Source organism: Pituophis catenifer, unplaced genomic scaffold, assembly GCF_029215685.1.
Source record: "Pituophis catenifer annectens isolate HBS135680 unplaced genomic scaffold, rPitCat1.0.hap2 SCAF_1, whole genome shotgun sequence".
Classification (NCBI taxonomy): domain Eukaryota; kingdom Metazoa; phylum Chordata; class Lepidosauria; order Squamata; family Colubridae; genus Pituophis; species Pituophis catenifer.
The window spans coordinates 193,251,410-193,277,923 of record NW_027256881.1 but is presented as its reverse complement, the minus strand read 5'-3'; the positions used below and the strand labels follow the sequence as shown (position 1 = coordinate 193,277,923).

The 26,514-nt window shown below is 35.1% G+C and overlaps 1 protein-coding gene across 2 annotated transcripts in view; it reads left to right on the top strand.

The window, feature by feature from the left end:
- The first annotated feature begins 2,501 nt into the window (after positions 1-2,501).
- The window catches only part of OSBPL6 (oxysterol binding protein like 6), a 54,943-nt gene continuing 30,930 nt past the window's right edge, over positions 2,502-26,514 (top strand). The window contains exons 1-10 of one of the 2 annotated variants that reach the window (XM_070931864.1): positions 2,598-2,712; positions 6,019-6,114; positions 9,654-9,776; positions 11,906-11,959; positions 13,984-14,097; positions 14,198-14,368; positions 15,045-15,177; positions 16,089-16,192; positions 16,743-16,829; positions 22,719-22,793. In XM_070931864.1, coding sequence (XP_070787965.1) covers positions 2,611-2,712; positions 6,019-6,114; positions 9,654-9,776; positions 11,906-11,959; positions 13,984-14,097; positions 14,198-14,368; positions 15,045-15,177; positions 16,089-16,192; positions 16,743-16,829; positions 22,719-22,793 — 1,059 coding nt within the window. In that variant the 5' untranslated portion in view covers positions 2,598-2,610. Of the gene's footprint in view, positions 2,713-6,018; positions 6,115-9,653; positions 9,777-11,905; positions 11,960-13,983; positions 14,098-14,197; positions 14,369-15,044; positions 15,178-16,088; positions 16,193-16,742; positions 16,830-22,718; positions 22,794-26,514 lie in introns of both variants that reach the window. The other variant, XM_070931938.1, reaches the window with a different exon arrangement.

Here is a 26,514-nt window from a genome sequence, read left to right as displayed (position 1 = left end):
TTGACATTGGAATATGTGAAAGAGTTAACTTAGTATTTAAAACACATCAGAAAGTGGCCTTGAAAAGTACAAACAGAATTGTTCTTGTAGCCCTTTGGGGTATGCTGTGCTGTTTATTACAACTGAAGCCATAACCTCTGATGACTAATACTTGACTCAGCCATCATTTTTTAAAGAATTGATTCTGTTTATAAAAATAAAATCCACTGAAGGACACTAGTTTCAAAGGATAATAAAATGTATAGGCTAATGGTGTATCAGTTTTATCTGCTACGTTAGATGTTCATTAGTAATTTTAATGTTCATTCAGTCATGATTGTGATAATAAGGAAGAACTGCTTCCAGTAATTGGGATCACTTTCATATACTGTTAAACTCAACAACACAACACCTGCAGCTTTCAGTGCTCCATGATGACATTCAAATATAATGTCAAACATTGTTCATAAGCCTATGACTTTCATATTCTGTCTTTTTTTTACCCCCTATTGTTTTGTCTTTTACAACTGACAATCCAATCATGGTTCAAATCTTTTCAAACAATGATTTAATTTATGGTTTCCTCAGTAACATTTAGATGAAACTCTTCAAGGCTGCTTTTGATCTCCTAAGTTGGCAGCAAAGTTTCATGAAGAATTTGTTTCATATAATATTTAGATCTTGTTTTTATTTTTATTTTTTTGCATCCTATTACTGTTAACTTACTATTCTCTATCAGTTTTGAAGAGCATAGCTCTGAAAATGATTTAAAATAAACCTACTTGTTTATTCATTTATTTGACATACTTTGATGCCTTATGTCTATCCTTTGCAGTCTGAAAATACAGGCTATTCCGAAGTTATAATTGTGAATAAAGAAGTAGGGAGGAGGATAAAGCTTAGTGGTAAGATGAGCTATAGAAGAAATATGATTCCAGATACTTTGGAATCTTTGTTTTTTTGAATTTTGATGCCTAGAACTTTAACTTAGGATAACTCTGAAATAAGTAGGAATATAGATAGAAAGCTGGACAAAACATTTTTGTGTTTCTTCTTAAGAGGTATGCTAATATTGACATAGTAATTTTAAACGCTATGTAACTGAGACCAATATATGACTTAGTCAGAGACAATTTATGGTATATGAACTAAGAACATAAATATGTCAAAACAGTTAACTGGTCTTCCTTTTGCATCTCATTTGCAGCATTTAACAGCAATATATGAAGCCTGTATTTATTTTACTATGTATTCTTCATGTATATTTTTAGAATATATATTTTTTCATTTGCTTAAGATTTTTTTTTTTTTTTTGATAAAACATTTCCAGAATATTTTGGGAGTTGAGGTGACTTAAAACTGACATCAGCTAAAATATCTCTGTTCATTTCTTTAAAAGCCATTTGTGAAGTCGCTATTTTCTTTCATACATTACTTTGAAACTATGAGATTATAGGAGGAAGTGAAAATAAAGCAAATCATGGTTGAATTAGTTGAAACTACAGAACGTTTTGATTTTTCTCAAATTAGTGCAGATACTATTTAACTGCTTTTTTTTCTTTTAGAAAAGTGTGGATCAAAGGCATTTGTACATGTGTCTGTTTTAATCAATGAAGCTAATATAAAAAAAAGTACTGTATGCTTAGTAATCCCCTGATAGACATAGAATAGTATACCATGTAAAGATGAAAATGGTCCATAGCGTACATATTTTGTTACTGAAAGTCAGTTTGGTCTAGTGATTAAGGCCACCACCAGGCTAGAAAGCGGGAGACCATGAGTTCAAGCCATTCCTTAGCTATGAAAGCCAGTTGGGTGATTTTGGGCCAGTCATCTCTCTCAGCCCAATCCACCTCACAGGGTTGTTACTGTGTGGAAAATAGGAGGAGGAAGGCATCTTGGATATGCTTGCCATGAAAAATAATAAAGGCAAAACATGCATATGCATATACATATACATCTCACAGGCAGTTGTGTTTATTTTTTCCGAAGTTATTGAGAAGGTGCTGCAAATGGCTGTTTGTTGGTAACACTAAATGTTCATACTCATATCAATGGTATGTTTGGGGAGAAAATAAATATGCTATGATTACTGTAATTATTCGGCTTCTAACCTGTTCTGTGAATGACATTTGTTATATATTTACAATATATGTGTTTCCAAAGACAAAAAGCGGAAATGGGATAGAGTAGAGAAAACAGATTTTAACAATTCATTTGCAAGGTACTATGATGTGTCACTTGGGAAATCATCAGAATAGAGTAATCAATATCATTTGAGGACAAATTCTGCTGTTGAAAAAGTAATTATTCTGAAGACTAGAAACTGCCATTTATTTACTGAGATTAAATGTTTTTCATAAGTCTGATAGATGGAACCTAAGAGACCTGTTTTTGTTTGACATTTTAATTCATGCTAATTCATGAATACATAGCACACCATCACTCTCTCTTTTCCTTTCTCCTTCAAGATTTGGTTTGAATGCCTTTTACATTAATCTGACCTGCCCATGTAAAGAATAGACTCTGGGAGAAATGCTGAAAATCACTCGGCTTCCTCTTTCCATGGAAAACTGAACGGAATGTGGTGTTAGATCTGTGAAAGAAGGCCCATAGAATTTATCTGCAGTGATGAGTTCTGAAGAGAAAGGAACTTCTCCTGCTCACAGAACCTCCACACCATCACATAAGGCTGACTCCTCTTCATCATATTCCCAGTGGGACACTAGGCAGGTAAGTGAAAGAGGGTTCTTTTAATTATGGATATAGAAATCCTGCAAGTTAGTTGGGGCGTTCTTTATTTACTTCACCTTTTAAAGATAAAAGTGAGTCAGTGGATAAAATTATGTTCCAGTAAAGATAGCTGCAATTAATAATGGCAAAATCCTTTGTGAGTTCTCTAGTTCTTTGTTTTCTGGTACCATTTTATCCTACATTATTCTAGTGTATCCACTCATGCTGGATTATTATACAGCCGCCTAATCCCTTCTATTGCTATCTTGAGACCTTATCCTCGAAGCTTCAGTCTCTCTGATTCTTCCACCTACCCTGTTGAAACATGTTCAGTTCTATTGTTAGGGTTTTTTTTTATTCCACCTCTGACAATATTGAGTTATTTTCAACCCTCCTTCAGATGCTCCGCTGCCAATCCCTGATTCCGTATGATGAAATAGTACTGGTAGGATCAATCCTTTGCTTTTTCTTTGTTTGGAATACTGGTGGTAATGGCTAGCAGTATATCAAAGTGAAATATTGGTCTTGTAATGCCTGACATTTTACTTCTCAAGAATGCCTCTCCCAAGACTTCCCACAAGGGACCCATTGCTATTCTGAGGAAATTTTCCTGTCAGAGCTGCCTTGAGAGCTGTTAGCTTTTCTATAAGGAAGAGATCATAAATGGTTATATCATTCTTTGTAGAATATATCTTTGTGAGTTGAGCCAGAACTTACAGACGTAATTTGGAATTGGATATTAATTATTAATTCCAAATCTAAACTTATGTTTTAGATGAAAGATAATTATATTCTATATGCAGTATTACTGTTTAAAATAATTCTAAAAATGTGATTTAAGGCATTACTAATTACTCTTTTGCCTGGTTTTCAATAGTGTCATTACCCACACCCAAAAAAAAAACAGTTTCTGTTTTTACATAAGGGCTCAGCAGTGGCAATTCCAAATGAGATCCATGATTCACAAACAAGCAGTTTCAAATTGTTTTATTACCCCCAGGTTATGTCAAAATTAGTCCCTCGTAATTACTTCCAGTTTAAGAAAGGAATGCATTACAAAGATGCCGAATTGATAGTATTGTATTCCAGTAATCATTCGTCATCTGTTAATTTAGTCTTTTATTTCTTGAACTTAATTTGATCATTTTAAATTCTGTCATTAGAAAAATTTCTGTCTCCCACAAAACATTAGTCACACTTGCTATTCAGTTGTTTTCATGATGCATCTATTTTGCTATAGATGTTGTCTCTATTATTCTTACTAAATGACTGAGGTAGTTAGAATAAAATGTAAATAACTTAACTACATTAAAATAATATAAAAAATAAAAATAAAAGCATTAAAACATTTAAGACAACTAAACATTATTAAAAGCCAATAAGAAAAAATGGATCTTTAAAGCTGGGCCTAAGTGATTAAAGCTTTAAAGTACTGATAACCAGTACTTGTTTCTCTCCAAAAATACAAGTAAAAAGTTCAACTGCTTAGAAAAAGGTATAAAATTCTCTTTTATTAACCCCAGACTCTATTCTGGTTGCTGCATTTTGACTCTGCAATTCCTAAACTATGTATAAAGTAGAGCATATTACTGTAATCTGATCTGGAAGTTATGAACCGGTACAATGTTTTGATGTCATTTGCTGTCATTGTAGTATACAGCTAGTGAAAGTGTTCTTGGCCATAGTTTCATTTTATACTACCCAGATGAGACCAGCAAATCCAAGAATATCCTCAAACCTTACATAGGCAATGTAGCTCCATCCAAACATAAGAAACATCAAATTCTCCAAATCATAGCATACCGTATCAGAATGAACACCTAGCTTGGATTGTTTTCATTTTATTATCTCTTGTCAAGCTCATTACTGTTTAATCTCCCTCCCTCCCTCCCTCTCTCTCTCTCTCTCTCTCTCTCTCTCTCTCTCTCTCTCTCTCACACACACACACACACACACACACACACATACATACACATAGATAGATAGATAGATAGATAGATAGATAGATAGATAGATAGATAGATACAGACATACAGACATATATATACATACATAGATGAGGGGAGTATTATTGTCTTAAAGACTCCAAAAAATAGAGTTATATATTGTAGCATATTGACAAATATTCCTGGATCAATAATATAAATAAGCCAGTTGGGCTGTGCCCAGTGGTGCCATGCAACAGGCAGAAGCTGATTAACCGGTATAATTCTAGAATCATACAGATGGAAGAGATCAAATAATTTATCAAGCCCAATTTATTCTCTTTGCAAAAGTCCAAATTAAAGTGTCACCAGTAGACTGCTCTCAACCTTCCCCTAGATAACCACAAACTTTCTGTAAATTTCTTTTGACAAATTTTGTATTTGTGTAATTGTTTCTTCAAGAGGTTTTAACTGAGCATGATTTCCTTATGCAAATATCAAGCACCCAAAGAAGAGTCTTTCAATATTCTGCTCTTTTAATTTTCTGTAAATTATGTTTTGATAAGGAACAGTTGAGTTACCTTAAAAGAAAGCACTTTTAACGGAACATTGCAAGACAGATATTCAAATCTTTGTACTTTCAAACACATATATCAAAAATAAATTTATTCTGCTTTTTAGTACTTGACAGATTTTATTCAACTCAACTCAAGGCAGGATCAAACTCATGTTTATCTTAAAGCATAGAAAGAGTTTGATTTACTTTGACCTAATTAATTTTCACATTGTTATAGTGTATACAGTGAATGTGCTCAGATATTTCATCAAGTTTTTTCCTGAAATATCCATCTCTGAAGTCTAATGGACCTGCTCTACTATGGGTGGCATTTGCTGTCATAATTATCGCATCTGGGAGCAAAAATCCAGATAACTACTGGATGTGGGAAAGAATCAGATTTTTCTGTATATCTTGGTGTGAATTTCTGTAGCCCGATTATAATATTCCTACACGGGAATCCATTCTTGTCTCACACATGTTCGCTTTATATAAGAAGAGTATGTACATAATCTCCTGTTGTACTTTAGACAAGACAGCTGTGGACATAAGCCATTTTATATTAACTCAATGTAATTTTGGAAATTTTAGGGAAAAAAAGTTAATTATAGTACCTTAAGTTGGCAGAAAAAGACTGTTGAATGTTAAGATGCTGACTGAAATAACAGTCAGTACTAAACTTTGAAAATACTTTGTCTATTCTGTTTATTAGAATAAATGTATATTTTGTTTTTGTTTCCATTCCCTCAAAGTGTCTTACTTATGTATGAGAACTAAGTATTTTCTATCACAAAAATGTACTCCAGTCTTTTCTTTGTGTTTTAGAGTGGCCATGTGTTAGAGCGCAATGCTTCTGTTGGAAGCACAGACTTGATTATTGGGAAGCAGTTGTTAGAAAATGAGCCAGTCGCTGTATCTAAAGTAAGTAAAGTCTTGGTCCCTGCATAAGTAGATGGTTGGAGAATGTATTTAATAATTGGAGGTATTCAATAAGACTTATGTAAATCATTTGACTGCAGCAATACTATAAGCCAAGTGCCACTCCTCAAAGCACTGAAGTGCTTCCATTAAAGTCTGCTTTGAGGACTCTTCTAGATAATCTTCATTTCTACAAAAATAGTGATCCTGGTATTAATGATAAATGAGAATGATTCAGATTATGCTTAAAGAATACAAGCATTTTAAAAAATATATTAAAAGAATTTGAAAGTATATTTTCTGGATTGCATTTCATGCATATAAATAATTTATAAACTATTTTTTTGAAAAAAAAATCAATTAAAGGACTTTTATTTGAAGTGGATCTTGCATGTGCCTTCTGTGGCCACTTTAATTATATCAATTCACTCTAAGGAATCTAATACAGGTAGTCCCTGACTTTCAACAGTTCATTTAGTGACTGTTCAAAGTTACAATGGCTTTGAAAAAAATGATTATGTAATTAAAATATGGACTCTTGGGCAACTGGGTCATATTTATGACGGTGGCAGTGTCCTGGGATCATGTGATCACCTTTTGTAACCTTCTGACAAGAAAAGTCAATAGAGAAGCCAGATTCACTTAACAACTGTGTTACTAACGTGTAACAACTGTAGTAATTCATTTTGCAATTGTTGCAAGAAAAGTCATAAAATGGGGCAAAACTCACCTAACTGCCTTGCTTAACAAATGAAATTTTGGGCCCAATTTGCGGTCATAATTCGAGGGCTACTTTTATCTTTTTCATCCTCCCCATCTTCCCCACCTTGAATCATCATTGCTGGGTTTCATAACTGTAGAGGTCTAACAGAGGTTGCTCAGCCCTATACTGAAAGTGTGAATCTTTGGAGAAAACTATAAAGATAAAATATCCTACAGCTTTTTGAAATATGTGTTTCTCATCTGCATTACGAGGAAGAAAGATTGGATTAAGAAACAGCTTTTTAAAATTAAAAGTTATTCTAGTTAATTGAAAATAAATAAATAAAAATGTCTGTAAATGCTGCATATAATGAAAACACAATACATCTGCTTTCATAAATTCTGGCACTAGAAAAAAAAACGAATGACTACTATCAATGCATTTTCTTCCTGGCAAAAGAACAAAGGCAAATCATATGAAACTAAGCAAACTACAAGAAGCATATAGTTGCCCTTGAATTACACTGGTAATTGGTGCCTGATTGTTAAACAGGTCATTAAGCATGACATCATGTGACCACATTCCTTAGTGACCACAATCATGACAGTCCCTGTTGCTGTCATTAACATAATCTAATCATTAAGTGAGAACCCTGATTGGAACCATTTCTAGCTTCATCCTTTCCAGCTCAGATCCTTGGTGAGTTAATTGATTGCTTCAGTTGCTTGGAAGTTACAGTGGCACTGAAAAAAGTGACTTATGACTGTTTTTCATACTTATGTCCTTGCAGCATCCCTATGGTCATGTGATCAAAATTCAGACACTTGGCAACTGACTCATATTTATAATGATTGCAGTGTCATATGATCAAAGTCAGTGGGGAAGCCCAATTCACTTAACAGTTGTGTTACTAATTTAACAACTGGTGATTCACTTAACATATGGGGCAAGAAAGGTTGTAATATGGGACAAAACTCACTTAACAAATGCCTCACTTAACATAAATTTTGGGCTCAGTTGTGGTTGTGAGTTGAAGACTACCTGCATGAGATTTTGAGAATAATTTTGTATATAAATCAGGGGTGAAATCTAAAATTTTTCCCTACCGGTTCTGTGGGCGTGGCTTGGTGGGGGGGTGTCCTGTGACTGAGTGGGCATGGCCAATTCGATGTCACTCACAGCCACGGTAGGAAAACTTTTTAAATTTCTTTCTCCTGTGGCTCCGCCCACCCGCCCCATTCCTCAGACTCCTACTGCTCACCTTTCTCCCGCAGCTGGCTGTCAGGGAAGGCAAGCACCCGAAAGGTACCGGAGTTGCTCACTCTCCTTCTTGAATGAGCCGCTCTGGTCCACGCACCGGCTGCGCAAGTGCACAGTTTATTTAATTCAGCGGCAGGTTGGATGTGCGCTTGCGCAGCCAGTGCGTGGACCAGAGCGGCTCATTCAAGAAGGAGAGTGAACAACTCTGGTACCTTTTGGGCATTTGCCTTCCCTGACAGCCAGCCGTGGGAGAAAGATGAGCAGTAGGAGTCCGGGGAATGCACCATTCCTCAACTCCGGCCTTGCCGCAGAGCCGCTGCCTGCTCGCCCTTCACCAAACGCCTCCGCCCACCTGCCCCATTCCCCGGAGTTGGGGAATGCACCATTCCCAGACTCCTACTGCTCACCTTTCTCCTGCGGCTGGCTGTCAGGGAAGGCAAGCGCCTGAAAGGTAGCGGAGTCGCTCACTCTCTTCCTTGAATGAGCCGCTCTGGTCCATGCGCTGGCTGCGCAAGCGCACACCCAACCTGCTGCTGAATTAAATAAACGATGTGCGCTTGTGCAGCCGGTGCATGGACCAGAGCGGCTCATTCAAGAAGGAGAGTGAGTGACTCCGCTACCTTTTGGGCGCTTGCCTTCCCTGACAGCCAGCTGCGGGAGAAAGGTGAGCAGTAGGAGTCCGGGAATGGTGCATTCCCCGAGTCTGGGGAATAGGGCGGGTGGGCAGGTGGGCGGAGCCTCCAGCTGCCATTGCTACCAGTTCTCCGAACCACCGGCCATCATCGCTACCTACTCGCCCGAGCCGGTCTGAACTGGGAGCATTTCACCCCTGATATAAATATTATAAGGTACTGTATATAATGAAAAACCTTTTACTGAAGGCTGAATTCAGCATAACACAATCCTTTAATGTATCCCTGTACTACATCAGTAATGTATAGAAGTGCTGTTTACAAGTCTCTGTTCTATTATAAAAACTTAAGGGATTGAACATGATGAGTAGCGTGATTTTGATAGTTATTGCTAGGCAGAATGCTTAAAATCAGCCCTCGTCATTTGTTTCCAATCAAAGAACTTGGTTACAATTTAAAATACTGCTCCTAGAATTATTGTGTCTTGATGTACCCAGAAGTTATGCTAGGTACATCTTTTGCAAATGGATGACATCTTTGCTTGCTACAACTTCAGATATGTACATACAAGCCAGGTTTCTTCCAAACATTTTTTGGAAAAGAACTAAGCCCAAAAAGAACTAAGGAGATTTTAGCCACAATTAATTATGAATGGAATGAGATGCTGCCAAAACTGGTACCTCATAGGGGTATATAGTTTAACCTTAGAATTCCCGCAGTAATTTCCTTAGCATATACTTCTGGAACGTTCTTGTTCTTAGTGTAGTTTACGTAATATCCAGTTTCTTATTTATTTGCTAACTAAAGTCAGTCTTATTGAATTCAGTGGGATAGATTTTATGTAAACGTACACTGGGTTGCCAAAACAGCTTGAATAATAGGCACCACAAAACTGAAATTTTGATCTGTTTGGTTCTGTTCCCTCCTCTTCGCCCCCTTTTCCTCAGGAACCAGACAGCTGGGAAATTATAGAAGGCTTGAAAATTGGCCAGACTAATGTCCAGAAGCCAGACAAACATGAAGGATTCATGCTGAAGAAAAGGAAATGGCCTTTAAAAGGCTGGCACAAGGTAAAATATGTGTAAAACATGTTAGGTGCCGTTATTTTCAATTATTACACAAAATTCATCATGAACTGTAGCAAATTGAACTCTGTTCAGAAACTGACTAACAGTCGTTGAACCATGTCTACCTCTTAAGTCCCTGACCTTGAATTGAATGGTAGAATCTGAAGGAGGCTTTCACTTTCTTTCTTTGTTTTGCACTCATGTAATACGTTGAATTCTATCAGCATTCAAGGGAACATGATTAATAAACCTTCCTCAGTTCTTTGTAGGGCTAGAAACAATCAGTTATCACGTGATCATATGCCCTTTACAGAAATTTAACTGCGTCAGCATGTATATGTCTTACTCAGTTATAGACATACACAGAGACAGAGGAAAAGCAAGAGAGAAAATGGACTGTGAAATATAAATTGTACTCTCTTACGAAGATATATGTGATTCAGAGTAAAATATATTTCTGGTATGGAATAGAAAATACCAAATCCACTGGTTAAATTGACATATTTGATTGGAGAAAAAAAACAGTATCTAGTGTAGACTTGTGGACTTATGGTTTATGGTTTGGATGATTAGAAAGGATATATAGACGACAGAAAGAAGAGAGTAATGGTTTAATCTTAGAGAGAGAGGTTAAAATATAATTGTACTTAACACCTGCTGAGAAAAGGATTGGAAGTCACTTCTTTATCTTATTTTTTTCTTTTTTCTACTTTCCTTTTTTTCTTTACCACCTTCTTACTTTTTTTTGTACTTTTAGCTTTTTCGTTTGTCTCTTTTCTTTCTTTATTGTTTTCTTTTAGTTTGTATTAGTTCTTACTATTCTTCTTAAAACTCAATAACATCTATCTGTCTGTCTGATCGAATATTGGTTTGATTATTGTAAAAAGTAATTGTTCAGATTCCATTGCAATCAGTTATTGAATGAAGTGATAATACAGAAATCCTTGAGTATGATGTATGAAACTGGGTAAATTGTAGGTGTTTAAGAAAGTATCAGTTTCTCTGAGATTGGAGAAGGATTTGACAGGAATGGTTCTTATAAAAAGTGTATCAATTCAATATGAAGCCTTTGTGTTTTTTAATTCTGATCCCAATGCAAAGACTTGCAGGAAATCAGGTTCTCTTCATTTAAAGGGTTCTACCAAGCAAAGTTTCTTAAGACCCTAGCCTTCAGAAACCTAATTCTAGTCAAGCTTTCAGATGCAGTAATTCAGTAGGGTTATTGAAATTGCCCCATGCATGCTTTGATTCAATTCTGTCAAATAAAACAGAGTCACTTTCAGAAATTCAGACAGGCCCCTTATCGGTACAAGCCGCAGAATCTTGCTGCTTTTGTCAGAATGATGAAAGCAGTATTGCATCTTAAGCTCTGCTTTCTTTTCTTTCTTTCTTTCTTTCTTTTTTTTTTTGAGATATTCTTATATTACAATGCACATAGACTGGGGCAGGGTTTGCATCAAATGCTGCAGTGCTGCTTGTGTCAGTCTGATTCTGTCATGGTCTGTTGAAATGACCTTGGGAAGCAAGAGAAAGAGCCGCATACTGGATAATGTCAAAGTATCTCGGAAAAAGAGGAGGAAAAAGAGTGTAGGAAGCATCTCAGAAGGCACCCTTCCTAGTTTTCTACAAAGAAAAAGTAAAATGATGTGAGAGGTGCTTTCAGGCTTGCAAGATTTTATTTCTATAACCTTACAGTAAAGGTAATGTTAGCATTGTTTTGTGCTTCTTGTCTAGACTAGTTTGAGGAGCCAATAGATCCTTACTTTCTCTGCTCTGGGGACATAAGTGCTTCTTATTCAATAGGACTGCATAGGTCCTGTTCTTACCCATTCTGAAAATACTTTGTTCCCATATGACCTGTGAGCTGTTTATTAAAAAAAAAAGTGATGGGTTGTATTGCCATATACCATAACTCAATTCATAAAGCAACTTTAATGATTTAGCTTTGGGATTGATTGATTATGTTCCATCAAGCTGGTGTGGACCAACCACATAGCTATGAAAATCTGTCCCTATCCTGGCTCTTCATTTTTTGTAATGATGTTTATTGCTGCATGCAGTATACTAATGTCTTCATTAATAGTTTTATATAGTCTCCATTGCATTGATCGCCTACATTTTTTTTTCTGCAGCGCTTTTTTGTTCTGGACAATGGAATGTTGAAATATTCAAAGTCACCAATTGATGTAAGTAATCCTGAGGCTTTTTAAAAAGTGAATGTTACATATTATTTGGTTGCTTAGTTCCAGTAGTGATGCAGACATTCCTGTACTGCAGAGAAAAGGTATAAATCCTGCCATTCAGTTCCGCCACACACCCCTTCTCCTTTTATCGCAAACATTCTGGATTTTTCAGTTTTATAAATTGTCAGATTTTATTTGTGGCAATTAGACAATTTTTAACCTGCTGAGTTGTTAGTGTCTCTGGGCTGAATTGTTTTCCAGCAGTTATTTCATCACCTAGAGACGAAATCTCATTCCTGTGGTTTCTCCCTACATCAAGGAAGAAAGCACACCCCAACTAAGATTGACAGGGCAAACTCCTGTTTATAACCAGCCAGTAAATTTCACCCTCTGGCTCTTAAATTATTGAGATTTAAAACAGAAAGCACACCAGCTTCTTGCGTTAATACTACTACTTTGTAACTTTACTTTGGTCAGATCAGTGTTCTGCCTTTTGCAATATTATTTGATTGATATCATCAGTGTACCTATTATGCAGCACCTGTGTCCTTGTAGGTCAAGTGCCTTAGAAACACTCTATGTGCCATTTGCTGCTCAGTGGACTACAAAATACATCAAACCCTCAATTTCACAGAACAATAGAGGGGAAGGGATGATTGTTAGATCTGAATATCCATTAAATGGCAAAGGGGATGCATAAAACAGTAAATGAATTTTCTCCATTGCTTTCATGAACCAATTTTTAATGAAGATTGGTAAATCAAGGGTTTACCATACTAATAAGTAGCGGTTAGAGATTTTAAATTGTAACTTTGTTTTATTTTAATTATAAGGTGATTGTAGACCATAATAAAATAATTATTTTTACCATAATAATACAAGTCAGTAATTATATAAACATTGGAAAAATTGTAGCCTAGAAAAACATTAAAATAATAAATAATTATTGCTGAAACTTCATAATCTAGCAATTTAAATAAACAGCAGTATAAAACAAACAAGGCCTACAGTATTGTAGATGAATTTAGTTTTTGTTGCATCTTTAGACCTTCATACATTACCTATATATCTATATCTATATCTATATCTATATCTATATCTATATCTATATCTATATCTATATATTAGAATTAAGTACATTTTGTTACTTATTTTATAAAACAAGAGTTTCAGCACAAAATGCTCATAAAACACAAAAGCGATCTTAAATTATAATTAATTTTCCCTTTGTGTATAATCGCGGGAAGGGAATATTGGTTTAGAACATGTCAATATTTTGTTCAGAGGTGGAGTTAACTATTTAGGTAACATTATTTTCAGTTATTTCTGAAATATGTGTACAATGGATGACAAATAGAAGTTACTATGCTTATTTATGTAGTTTGCGCCTTCGGGCCTATTTTGGAATTTATACAGGTACAAATTTTCATGAGGGCAGAAACTCTCTATTATTATTTATCAGTATAAATTGATCTTTACAGATGTAGCATTTGCATACGAATGATGTATCTTGCCAGAGTTATATTAGCCATTTTTTATCATCATAGCTTTTACTATTACATAGGTGAGCCAGTGTTAATCTGAATTTATTTATTTAGCAGTGAAAGTAGCTGTCATAGAAATGTCACTTAAATTACATGTGTAATTTTTGCGTATATGTAGATTATCTCAATTGTAGCCACAGGCTTGTTTTTCATTCTCATATTTAAACATCTGTCATTTGCTTGGTTTTGTTCTTAAAATAGTTTTATACATAATTATTCCACATCTTTTATTTACTCAGCCTGTGAAATGTTGATATTTATGTGTGGGGAAAAAAGCAGTGCGCTTCTTACATAATAATCCCGTCCTGATAAGCAGCATGTGATAATGTCTTCCCAACTTTTTCTTATTTTTGCTATTTTATGTATCCTTGCATTATATCCCAGAAAGCTTTACATCTGTCCGTTCATTCTAAAGACCAATAACTTACCAGTTTTGCCTTTTATTTCTTAATGTCCATATGTTTACTCTTCTTTTTTTTTCAGACTCAGAAAGGGAAGGTTCATGGGAGCATAGATGTGGGATTATCGGTTATGTCAATTAAAAAGAAAGCACGTAGGATAGATCTTGACACTGAGGAGCATATCTATCATTTAAAAGTAAGGAATATTTCTACTAATTTTTATTTTCAAGTTTTGCTGTAAAAGGAAGATCAAATACTATTATTGGATTCCTTACTCACGCTGATCTTTTAATTAGGTAAAATCCCAGGATTCATTTGATGCTTGGGTGTCCAAGTTGCGCCATCATAGATTATATCGTCAGAATGAGATTGTACGATCGCCACGGGATGCCAGTTTCCACATATTCCCTTCAACTTCCACCACTGAATCTTCACCAGCTACTAATGCCACAGTGCTGGAAACTAAGGTATAATCTTTTTTGATCAGGAAGAATACCATCCTTCAGTTCATACATAGTTGTTTTATAATATACAACATTGCTATCCACTCATTTTCTTCCATTATGGATGCAAATGAAAATGGATGCCGTTATATATGAGTAACACTAACACTGAAAAGAAGAACACACTCAACAAAGGAATCTACATTGTATAGGTAGTCCTCGACTTACAACAGTTCACTTAATGACCATTTCCCATGGTCATGAGATTTACATTCTGATGCTTGACAACTGACTCACATTTATGACGGTTGCAGTGTCCCAGGGTCATGTGATCACCTTTTGCAACCTTCTAACAAGCAAAGTCAATAAGAAAACCAGGTTCACTTAACAACAGTATTACTAATTTGACAACTGTAATGACTCACTTAACGAAAGTCGTAAAGGGGGGCAAAACTCATGTAACAAATTCCTCACTTAGCAACATAAATTTTGGGCTGAATTGTGGTCGTAAATTGAGGTCTACCTGTACCACATTTACTGAAATACTTATTAAGTTTAATTTAGACTAGAATGTCAGACATATACAAGCTTCAAGTTTTAAAGAAGAGAATAACAATTATCACTTTATTTTTATCACAGGCAGTTTTTCTCCCAGAATTCTCACAGGTATATGCATATATGTGGCTATATCTTTCTTTAGGTCTCACAGAATAATTTCCCCTGGCAACCGTCTATCCCTTGCAGTAGCAGTCTACCTGAAACATGTACTACTGGCCAAAGTAAAGTAGTTGCTTGGTTGCAAGAATCAGAGGAGATGGACAAGTGTGCAGAAGGTCAGTACCTCCTTCCTTTAATCTTCACTGCTACTGATAGAGCTACATGCAGAATAGAGCTTGAAGCTATGATGGAAATGTATTTATTGTATGTTATGCAGCAAAAAAATATAGGAATTCTCCCTTGGCTGTACCTAAAATGAAGCCCCCTCTTTTTAATTAAATGCCATTTTTCCAAGAACCATCAACATTCAGATTTTCGAGACTAATCAAAAATCTTTCCTAATGTTAGTATATTTTATAGTTAAAAGTGCTCAACTTCTACTTACAAATATTTCCTATGTAATATGTATATCTGTAATACAGAGCTGAAAATTCTGTAGTTTCTATATATTATAGGTAATAATAACATATTTTATACTTTCTACTTCAATGTATCCTTTAAATTTTTTAAAATAGTTATCATTTAACTCAGAAATAATAATTGTAAGGATTAAAGATAAGCCAAAATGAATTTTAGGATGTTCCCACCATTTGCCTTGAATTACAGTTTAATAAGATAGAAGAATCAAAGAATAAAAACCTTCCCAAAACTCTGAGTGTTTCCAGGCAGTTTTTTCAATGGGTCTTTCCACTAGGCTAGCACATAAATTGTTCTGTTCTGCATATGGAATAATTTGCCCTCATGATATCCACCAGTCTGCGAAGTTAATTCTGAGAAGATTTGGGGACATGCAGGAAGAAATTTTAACAGCAGTGTGGAATAGAGAAGGAAGTCCAAAATCTGTTAGCATAATGTGGCATGAACTTTATGGATTTTACTGTGTGATCATCTTCTTTCCTTTATGGAATGTTAGTGGGGAATGGGAGTTTCAGATGTTGTCATTTCAGAAAATTATCTTGTGTTTCTCTAGAAAATAAAATCTTAAAGTAAGTTTTTGTTGTTCTAAATCTGTTTTTTTTTTTGTCAGATCTTGCACATTGTCAATCAAATCTTGTAAAACTCAGTAAAATTCTTCAGAACTTAGAAATACTTCAGAGAACTCAGTCAGCACCTAGTTTCACAGATATGCAGGTAAATAAAATTGTTTTTAAAAATTATTAAAATAATGTTCGCTTATACTATTTTGCATTTGAAATATTCTGTATGAACATTCTCTGCTAACAGCCATATCATTCTCAGTATATGAACTTCTAGTATGACACAAGGTGATGCAGAATTATTCATTATTACAGTCAGGTTCTCTAAAGAGCGTCAACTGAAATAATTTTTAAACCTAAATTGCATATTTTGTTCTAAATTTAATGTTCAGTTGCCCTTTTGTTCTTTGTTCTTCGTGTTAAGAACTGTTCTGAAAAGAGAAATGGAATTATCCTAGTTAGCCAATTTTAGAAAGAATTCTTTATCGTAAATGGTTGAAGAATTGTCCTGCAATTGTTATTTTTGAAACTGTCTTTAATGGCATGTTTGCTTTATCTGTACCATAATGTATAGATTAGCACTTTGCTTATGTTTGGCAGTCAACTAATGCTCGATGTTTGTTACTAACTTTTGCAGTATTGTCCGTGTCAGCTTTGTCAGCTTTAACCCAATGCTTTACTACTTTAATTATTTTATAACATAGGCTAACAGTGTAGATAAGAAAGACAAGCGTGTCACCAGAAGATGGAGAACAAAAAGTGTGAGCAAAGATGCTAAAATACAGCTTCAGGTACTGAGTTCACTGTTTTAACTATGGTTTGGTTAAGTATTTGTTAAAAATAATAAGACATAAAATTAACTTGAATTTGAATTACTGGATATTTAATTGTTGATATATTTTTTAAAATTGAAAATTAAGGTCTGCTGCTCAAATTATTTTTGTAATTATTTGTCCTTTCTTAGAACTGCCAGTCCTCATTGCAGAAATCCAAAGGACCACTGGAAAGTAGCAGATAACTATAAAACTTTATTTCCATCTAGTGCAGGGGTGTCAAAGTTGTGTCATCATCACGTGATGTATCACAACTTTTCCTCTTCGCTAAACTGGGGGTGGATGTGGCCAGCGCGTGATGAATCCAGGCCGCGGGCCACAACTTTGACACCCCTGATCTAGCGGTTCTTTGGATTTTACAGTCTTGATCTGGTAACCATATCATTTCTCCTCTAAGCATAAAGACACTATGATAAGTTACATGTTGAATATATGTGTCTATTTTGTGTGTGAACCAGTGGTGAAATATGAACCGGTTTGCTACCGGTCTGCTGGCTGTGCATGTGCGCCAAGTGCATGCATGCGCAGTTCACATCAAATGCATGCTGCACACGCATGCACACTACACACCAAAAAGAGGCTTGGGAAGGTAAGTAGAATAGCGAGGGGGGGGAAATCAGCTGTGGCATGCGATCTTGGGAACCTTTTTAAAAACCTTTTTAAAGCATTTTTTACTACCGGTTCAGGTGAATAGGTAGTAAAAAATGCTTTAAAAAAGTAAAAAAAAGGTTTCAACAATCACAGCTGTGCTGCGCGATCATCTGAGCCATTTTTTTTTACTTTTTCAAAGCATTTTTTACTACCTATTTGCCTGAACTAGTAGTAAAAAAATGCTTAAAAAGTTAAAAAAAAAAAAAGCTCAGCTGATTGCCAGAATTTTTTTTTTTTTACTTTTTTTTACTACCGGTTCGGTGAATCTGTAGCATTTTTTACTACCGGTTCGGCTGAACCAGCCTGAACCGGTAACATTTCACTCCTGGTGTGAACATATTTTGGGAAATCACATTTAATCGCCATACTTACAGAGCAGTTACACACAGCAGCAGTGTGCAAGGTTTATGTACTCAAAAGCGATATTGTATCAGAAACCATCCTTGTATAGATGCTCAAAGGTTTGTTTTCCTAGATGCCTTAATGTGTGTGTGTGTGTGGGGGGGGAATTCAACAAGTAGTGAAAAGACAATTATATATACATATGAGATGGGGTATGTGTAATCTTCAAATGAACAATTTCAAAGATGGAGATCATTTTTTTCCAGCAACTATACAAACATGAGGTTTTGCAGGATACCAGTAGGTCCACTGCTCATTGAAGCCCCACAAAATCAGGACTTGGATGCTGGATTTAATGAAATAGAAACAGCATTAAATCTATTGAAAAATGGTAAAACGGCTGGAATGAATGGAATTAGAGCCAAGATATTCAAAGTTGGTAGAGATAATGTAATTCAATGACTACATTCACTGTTTCCCATTATTTGGCAGTCAGAGGAGGTTTTCGTTGCATGGAAATGAGCGATTAAAATCGCTGCTTTGGAAAATGGCAATAGTTGCAAATGCGAAAGCCACTGAGACTTAGGACTTTTACCAGTCATTGGGAAGATCTTCATGAGAATCATTGACTGACTTTCCAAAAACAGTGGGAATAGACAACTGGAGATCAAACCAAAGAAGACTATTACTTTTATGTGTTTATGAAATGTAAACCATAGTTTATATTTCATAAACACATAAGCCATAGTGCAGAAAGAACATGGTGAAACAGACTGTCTCAAGATTGGCAAAGGAATAAATCAAGACTATGCACTTTTCCATTATTTATTCAATCTGTATGCTGACTATATAATAAGGGTGGCTGGATTGAAGTATGTCATGATTTTAAAATTGGAGGAGAAACATGAACAGCCTATGCTATGTTGTTGATACTACCTTGATAGCAAAAATGGCAATATGGCAAAATAGAATCTACTATTTATGGAAGAATTCACTTTAACAACTTCATAAACATTTCTTTTATGAGTGAAGTGGGATATCTTCACATTTTTTAAAATGGCATTACTTTCACAAAGAGACTATTGCAAGCTTGAAAATAAGTGGTTTCTGCTTAGAGCAATAATATAGGTATAATGATAACTGCTTATAAGTGTACAGGACATATTGATATTTTTTTTTTCTTCCTTGAAAAAAAAAAGAAATCATGACTTCCATTGTATTCTTTCTGAAGTTAGAAGAGAGAACGTGTGTTCTATCTAAACACTATCTTTGTGTTTGTGGTATGCTTTGCATGAAGTGTTTATATAGCAGTGGTTTTCTTATATATCTCAATTAATGTTTTGTGTAAGGAATACTAAATTTAGATTGTTTTACTTCTCATGATCTTGTTGATGCAGTCTAGGACTGCATTGGCTTTTTGGGCAGCTGTAGCACACCGCCAGCGCATATTTACGTAATGGTTTGCTAGGACACCCAGATCCTTCTCAACAGTTTACTACTATTGGGCCAGATATTGGTGGCGGCGTGGTGACATCGTGGTTAGAATGCAGTATTGCAGGCTACTTCTGCTGACTGCCGGCTGCCAGCAGTTTGGCAGTTCGCTTCTCACCAGCTCAAGGTTGATTCAACCTTCCATCCTGAGGTCGGTAAAATGAGGACCCAGATTGTTGGGGGTAATATGCTAATTCTGTAAACTGCTTAGAGAGGGCTGTAAAGTCTTAAGTGCTATTGCTGTTGCTATTACCTATTCTATAGCTGTATATTTGGTTTTCTTGCCTAAGTGCAGGACTTCAGTGATGGAGCTGTTGTTTTTATAGCAGAAATTTCAAAGGGATTTTCCTAAAATTATTCCATGCTTTCAAAAATTCTGCTTAGATTGCTTTGTGACTTCTTTATTTTAATTTTCCCATATAGAAGGTATAATTCAGAGACCTATAGAATTTGCACATTTTGGAATTAATGTAATGTTTTTGAAATTACGTGGAAAGATTTTAGAATAACAGTCAACAGTCTGACGGATTGTTTTTCTATCAAGTCACCAACATTAAATAACAAAAAAAAAAAAATTGCAGTATTTATTTTTGTATTTTTATGTAAATTGATATTTTAGTGATATATATATATATAGGATTAACGAGGATTGGTCTGAAAACCTGGATCCAAATTTTAATTTCACTGTTTCTATTTCTAATGTAGAGGGATGCTCTGTATAATTACGGCAGAGTACCCTCCCCTTAGTGTGACTAAGGGGCCCCATGTCAAACTATAGATCACATCGTAACTGCCTGTAAACAGAGAACATAAACCAGCCCAGTATCTGATTTTTTAAAATATAAATGATGCTGCGCTTCAATAGTTACATTACCTAGATATTGGTATTTGAACATAGATCTTTTAACATTTATATTTTATTGGGTTTTGCTAATCTAGATAAAATGTTAATATATATTGCTATTTCCATGTATGATAAGCCATGTGCTAAAAAATAAATACATTTGTAGTATGTTAATTTTGCAAGACTGTTCTGATTTAATAATAATAATTTATTGACGGGGGGGTGCATTGGCTTAGTGGTTAAAGACTCTGAGCTGGTCAGCTGGAAAAGCTGACAGCCAGGGCTTAAGACCCCAGTGCTGTAGAACAGGGTTGAGCGCCTGTCCTTGGCCCAGTTCCTGCTGATCTAGCAATTCGAAAGCATGCAAATGTGAATAGATTAATAGATACCATTTCGGTGGGAAGGTAACAATGTTCAATGCGCCTCGGCGTATAGTCATGCTTGCCACATCACCATGGAAATGTCTTTGGACAATGCTGGCTCCCTCAGCTGAGAATTGGAGATGAGCATTACCCTTTAGAATTGGACACAAATTTTATTTTAATGCAACAATTTAAATTGTTGCTGCTAAATTATGAAAACCATTTGAAATAGGAAAAATATATTAGAGGCTGCATGCAGTTATTTTTGGATATGTGACTTCTAAAAAAGAAAAGAATTCCAAAATTCTCCTATTGTAATAGACTAGTTCTCTTGGGTGGCTCATAATAGAACGGTTCCTAGATATAATTAGCATCTGTTTAAATCATCATCACCTTCTTGTAACGCAATCCCTTGCGGGGTGGAGTCTGGGCAACTGAATGGAGCTGAGTGTTTACTGGCCGGATGCCCTTCCTGTCGCCAATGCGGAGTTTTTGTTCAGCAGATATATTCTCATTGTGCACAGAGAGAAAAATATCTGCCTCTACCTAGGATTGAACTCAACAGCCTCCTGATTGTGAGGAGAGAGCTCCACCTCTAGGCCACCCATACCACTACACCTGTTTAAATCATATCTGGTATAAAATGGAAGTGAATTTTTCTCTCTCTTGTCTGTTCCTATTTTCTGTCCTCATTACCTAAAATATAGTACTAACTACTGTACTCAATATCAGTTTTGGCTGTATTCAGAGTTTTCCCACAACCTCCATCAGTTACTTCTGATTCTTATCTCTACTTCACTTAAACAGTGGTTTATTGTTGAGGACCTATAGGGATAGAGCTGCAGAGGCAAGAAATGCTGAAGGGAAACATCCAGTGTAGGAATAAAAGTCTGTTTGCTTCATATTACATACCATCCAGGAATAAAATGAAAGAACTGTGCAGAAGGAATGTAGCAAAGATTTGTGCAACCTTAAATCTTACTCCCTTTTTTCTGGATTGAAAAAAAATGTAATTAACTTGAACAAAGCTTCGAAGACATAGGGGAAGCCTCCTATCCAAGTAGGAATACGTTATGTATCTTTTCTTATTATCAGTTGGACATACAAAGTTGTGGTGTGGCTTTTAAAAAGAATTGGTTATAATCCTGCAAAACTACTGTTTGCTGCATGCTGTGGAATGGTAATTTTACAGTAGATCTTAGATGGAATATTGAAATCATCACTCCTTTGGTAGATGAAACATACAGTTAGTTATATAATGTTTGGTGTTATTTGGGGATGGGGGATGTAGAATAGTTTTGAAAGGAAATGAACAGACAGGTTAATAATGTAAAAATCTACAGAAGGTTGATTGTAGAAAATAGCCAATTTGGAAAACCTTAAAATATGAGCTTACTTTGTCTAGCTAACTTGCAGGAAGTCTGCAGAGAGGTCAAAAAGTCTTGATAGCTGCCACGATCATACACTCAAAAGTCTTTATGATACATGTAAAAAGGACAGTGCCTGAATTGCATGGTAGTGGCTGCTATCTTAGCTTTTTTGACCCTTTCTTGTAGCCATCCTGCTAACCTGTAAAGCATAAAGCAGCATTCCAGGTGATTGTATTAGAAATACAAAGTAAATAATCTGAATGTCACATTCTTAGTTTTTTGTTGTCTTTTCATCCCATACCTGTTTTTTTTAAATTATTTTCATAATAAATGATTAGACATAGCTGACCACAGTCAGATGGTACTAAGAAAGCTGCATAACAAATATTTTGAATTTCTATTGCATATGACAAAACAAAGCACGCTCTTCTTTACCAACATATTCTGATGATTCCTCATAGAGTGGCAATATTGAATTATAGCTAGATGTGATGATTTGTTTACCTACTTCCTTAATTGGCCAGACAACAAGCAATGCAATTTCATTTAGTTTAATTATCTTACCTGAGGGAAGAAAATAATTTTCCTTTCCTCACACGTACAGTAGATGTAGGATAAGATAGACAGTCTCTGTTTAGGTTCAGAGAGTTATGGAATTTGGCATTTTTAGGAAGAATATTCCATTAAAAATCAACCCTTCCTTTCTTTGATCATCTGTCTCCTTCTTGCCTTCCATCATTCTTCTTCCTTCTTTTTGCTTCCCTGTTCTTTTCATGTTCCCTGTCAGGAAGGGACTGCGCTGAAGGGCCAATTCGGTACTGCACGGCGCCGGCAGAGACTAGCAGCAGCAGTGGCTACAACAGTGAGTGGACGCCTCAGTCAAGGCACCTCCAGTTTTAAAGATGAGAAACTGTATACCTTGAACATGCACTTACCATATGGAGAGCTTGGTCTCCATGGGGAAGTTTAGAGGGCAAGGTTGGAAAACTAGAGCTGTCACATAAGGGGGGATGGTGGTGGAATACAAACATATTTATATACAAATACAAATGGGCTCATAAAGCTCTGATTTATAGGAATTTACAGAAGTGTGTTTAAGCACCCTACAAAATCTAGCCAAATTTCATGGACTTTAGACCTTGTTGACTTTGGAGAGAGAAAATGTGGTTCTAGCAAAAAGCCTTCAGTTTGACTGGACTGTAAATTGTATTGTTTATATAGCCATTTCTCACGTAAGGGTTGTATTTCTATTTTCTGAGCTAAATTCTTTTATGTTTTATAGCCATGGGATTGCTCATTATGAGCACTATGTAAAAAGCATTACATACATAACATTGCCAGGAATTGTTGATAGTACCGTGGCTATTATATTGGTGAAGAGTAGCCTGGCTCCTTCCCTCTCATAGTCTCATTCACCTCTCCCATGACAGAAATTAACTCTTTTTATGCATGGCCACCTATGGGAGGGATGCATCATATTTGTTTAGTTGGGGACCCAACTAAAATGCCTTTGAATGACATTTTAGGAAGCACCCTCCAACACAGGGGTCAAACTGATCAATGGCTGGAGTGAAAGAAAGAAAAATGTTGATTTAAATTAAATGTAGACTAAATTAAGTATAATGAATATGCTCCATCCTCATGCGTTTAGGATTTCGCCGTGACATCTGCAAAAGTTGCAATTAGGAGCAACACGTGGAGGGACTGTTCCCAAGATTTTGGAGGACCCCCTAGTCTTTGTGACCCCAGACTATGTGCCCCTTTTCTGTTAGTAAATTTTGTGAGCTAAACAGAAAGAAAGGCTTAAAAAATACCAAATCACTACATGTAATTTCCCTCTCTAGAAGAGTGGCAAAGTTAAGTTGTGGAAAATACAGAGGTTTCATACCTGAAAAGCGAGTCAAACATAGAATTTAATTCAAATTGGAAACATTTATAAATAATGATTTTATATATAGACTTGTAACACATTCAGAATTTGGGTTTCTCTTAACTTGAAGCTTTAATACATTTGCTTCTGCTTGAATTGTTCAGTGAGGATAGAAGTTTTAAGACTTGATGGAAATGTTCATTCTAACATGACATGTTGGCCATTTCAATTAATTATTGATTATTGATTTGATCCTATTAATGGTGTGAAAATTATACCTGACATTTGATATGAAGCATTCATTTATCTAATGCTTACCTCGAAATTTTAATTTAATTTTATGTTGCTTGTAAATATTTTTTTTTCCTTTTAAAAATTATTCTGCTTCCTCTTGGATAGTGATTTTAAACACCACCAAAACAACAATCAAAAGAGAAATACATAGCCAGGCGATTGAGTTTCATAAATTATTAAATTTATATAGTATGTATAATTAGAAAACCACACACACACAAACATGCACATAAATATATATTTAAAATGTGGATGCTTACTGAGAAAGAGTTTTAATACCAGAATTATTATGACCTTATTATAATTGCTCAATCCACTTTCCCCCTGAAGATATATATATATATATCCAAAATGTATTTGTTTGTTTGTTTTTCTCCTGCCTTTTTTTATATAAATAACCCCCTCTCCAAAAAATTCAAATGAGCTAAAATGGAGTGATAATAAAACTACCAAGTGCCTACATATGTTGTATTTACACACACAAATACACATACATGCACATACTAGGCTGTATGAATATTAGTAAAAGGCTATTCAAGTTCTGATGCTCATTTTGGAGTGACCTCAATGAAATCTGAGTAGCATTAGTTCTCAGTTCAGTTGCTTAAGTCATACTGGTTCTTTTAATGGGAAAAAAATTTCTGTACTAGCTCCATTAAGGAATTCCTTCATGTTTTGTTATATTACATTATTAGATAAGTTTCATTTCTGCTCCATTCTCAAAAAGTCATATTACTACCATTATTGTTAATATTTTATTATTTTTCTTTTTAAAGAACTAAGACATCTAATAGAAGAAGAACCAATCAATTAATTAATCAATGAAATAAAGTTGGGTTAATTTGAATAAGTGGAAGTAAAAGAGTGCAAACATAATTCAATAGCTCAAAGAGAAGATATTTAATTATTTACATTTGACTCCCTTGATAGGAGTTCTGCAACTACCAAGGGACAGTCAGTTCATGAATCTGAATTGCCAAAAAAAAAAAAAAAAGAATGCCTGAGACTTCTGTAATGAGATTTTCTGATATTTAAAGTAACAAGTGACTGTGTGGCTAATTAGCATCTTAATATATAAAATACATTTATTTCATTATGAGCACTGTAAAACAGAATATTAGATAATTGAAACAATTCAGTAGAATATTACAAATGACAAAAGCAAGACATAGTGATTTAAAATAACAATATTAATAAAATTAAAAATCAGCTAACGAAGTAAGATACTGCAGTGATCAGGTTTGATGCCAAGAAAATTTTAAAAGTGTTCCTCCCTCCTTAACTTTCCATATATAGGATATTTTAAATTTGAGACATTTAAGAAAGTCATTTTGGAGGAACTACCTGTTTATTGTACATATCACTGGACTTCTTGTTCAAGCAGGCTTATTTAATAGGAAATTACCTTTGATACAACCAAATCCTTCTCAACATAAAAAATAAGAATTGGAATTGTGCTTGCAGCTGGACTGACCAAATACATCAGAAATTGTAGGTAGTCCTAGACTTACAACTATTTGTTTAGTGCCTGTTTGAAGTTACAGTGGCACTGAGAAAAGTGACTTATGACTATTTTTCACACTTACGACCGTTGCAGCATCCTCATGATTATTTGATCAAAATTTGGACCCTTGGCAACTGGCATGTATTTATGACGGTTGCAGTGTCCTGGGGTCTGACGAGCAAAACCAATGAGGAAGCCAGATTCGTTTAACATCCATGTTATTAACTTAAGGTCATAAAATGGGACAAAATTCACTTGATAACAGTCTTGCTTAGCAACAGAAAGTTTGGGCTAATTGTGGTCATAAATTGAGGATTACTTATATTTAGAAGTGGTATGGTGCTGAACACAAATTATGGAACTTAAGTAATTTTTCAAAAAATTATTAAAAGCTAAATATAAATGTTGCAAACAAACATTTTAAATGGGCCTTGAGGAAAGGATAAATATCCTATAACACCTTTATTCCACCATTGGTCCAGTTTGTAGATACTATATAAAATTTATTCTCTTCTCTTCCTCTTGCCTAGTTTGTTAGAAAGAGGTCAGCTTCGAAATAGTCATATTCAACTGGTTTTAAATAATTACATACATATCTGTATTCAGATGTAAGAATTACTTTATAACGATCTGTTGTATGTGTGCTAAAAATAAATATTTAAAACTAAAAATGAGGTAGATATAGTTTGCTCTCTGGCCTAATTAGATTTTTTCAGGTATGATTTGCATTTATTCAGAGTCAGTGACCCTCACTCCAAAAACGTAAGGATTCAAAGTACCCTTGGATGTATAAATATGCTCTGGTGGCAAACGGGGGCTTTCATAAGTGGCATTTTTTTCTTGTTCTCTGATCCTTGGGTAATATAGTTATTTTCTTGATTTCAAATTTCCAAGATTAAGAAAATCTTCAATCTT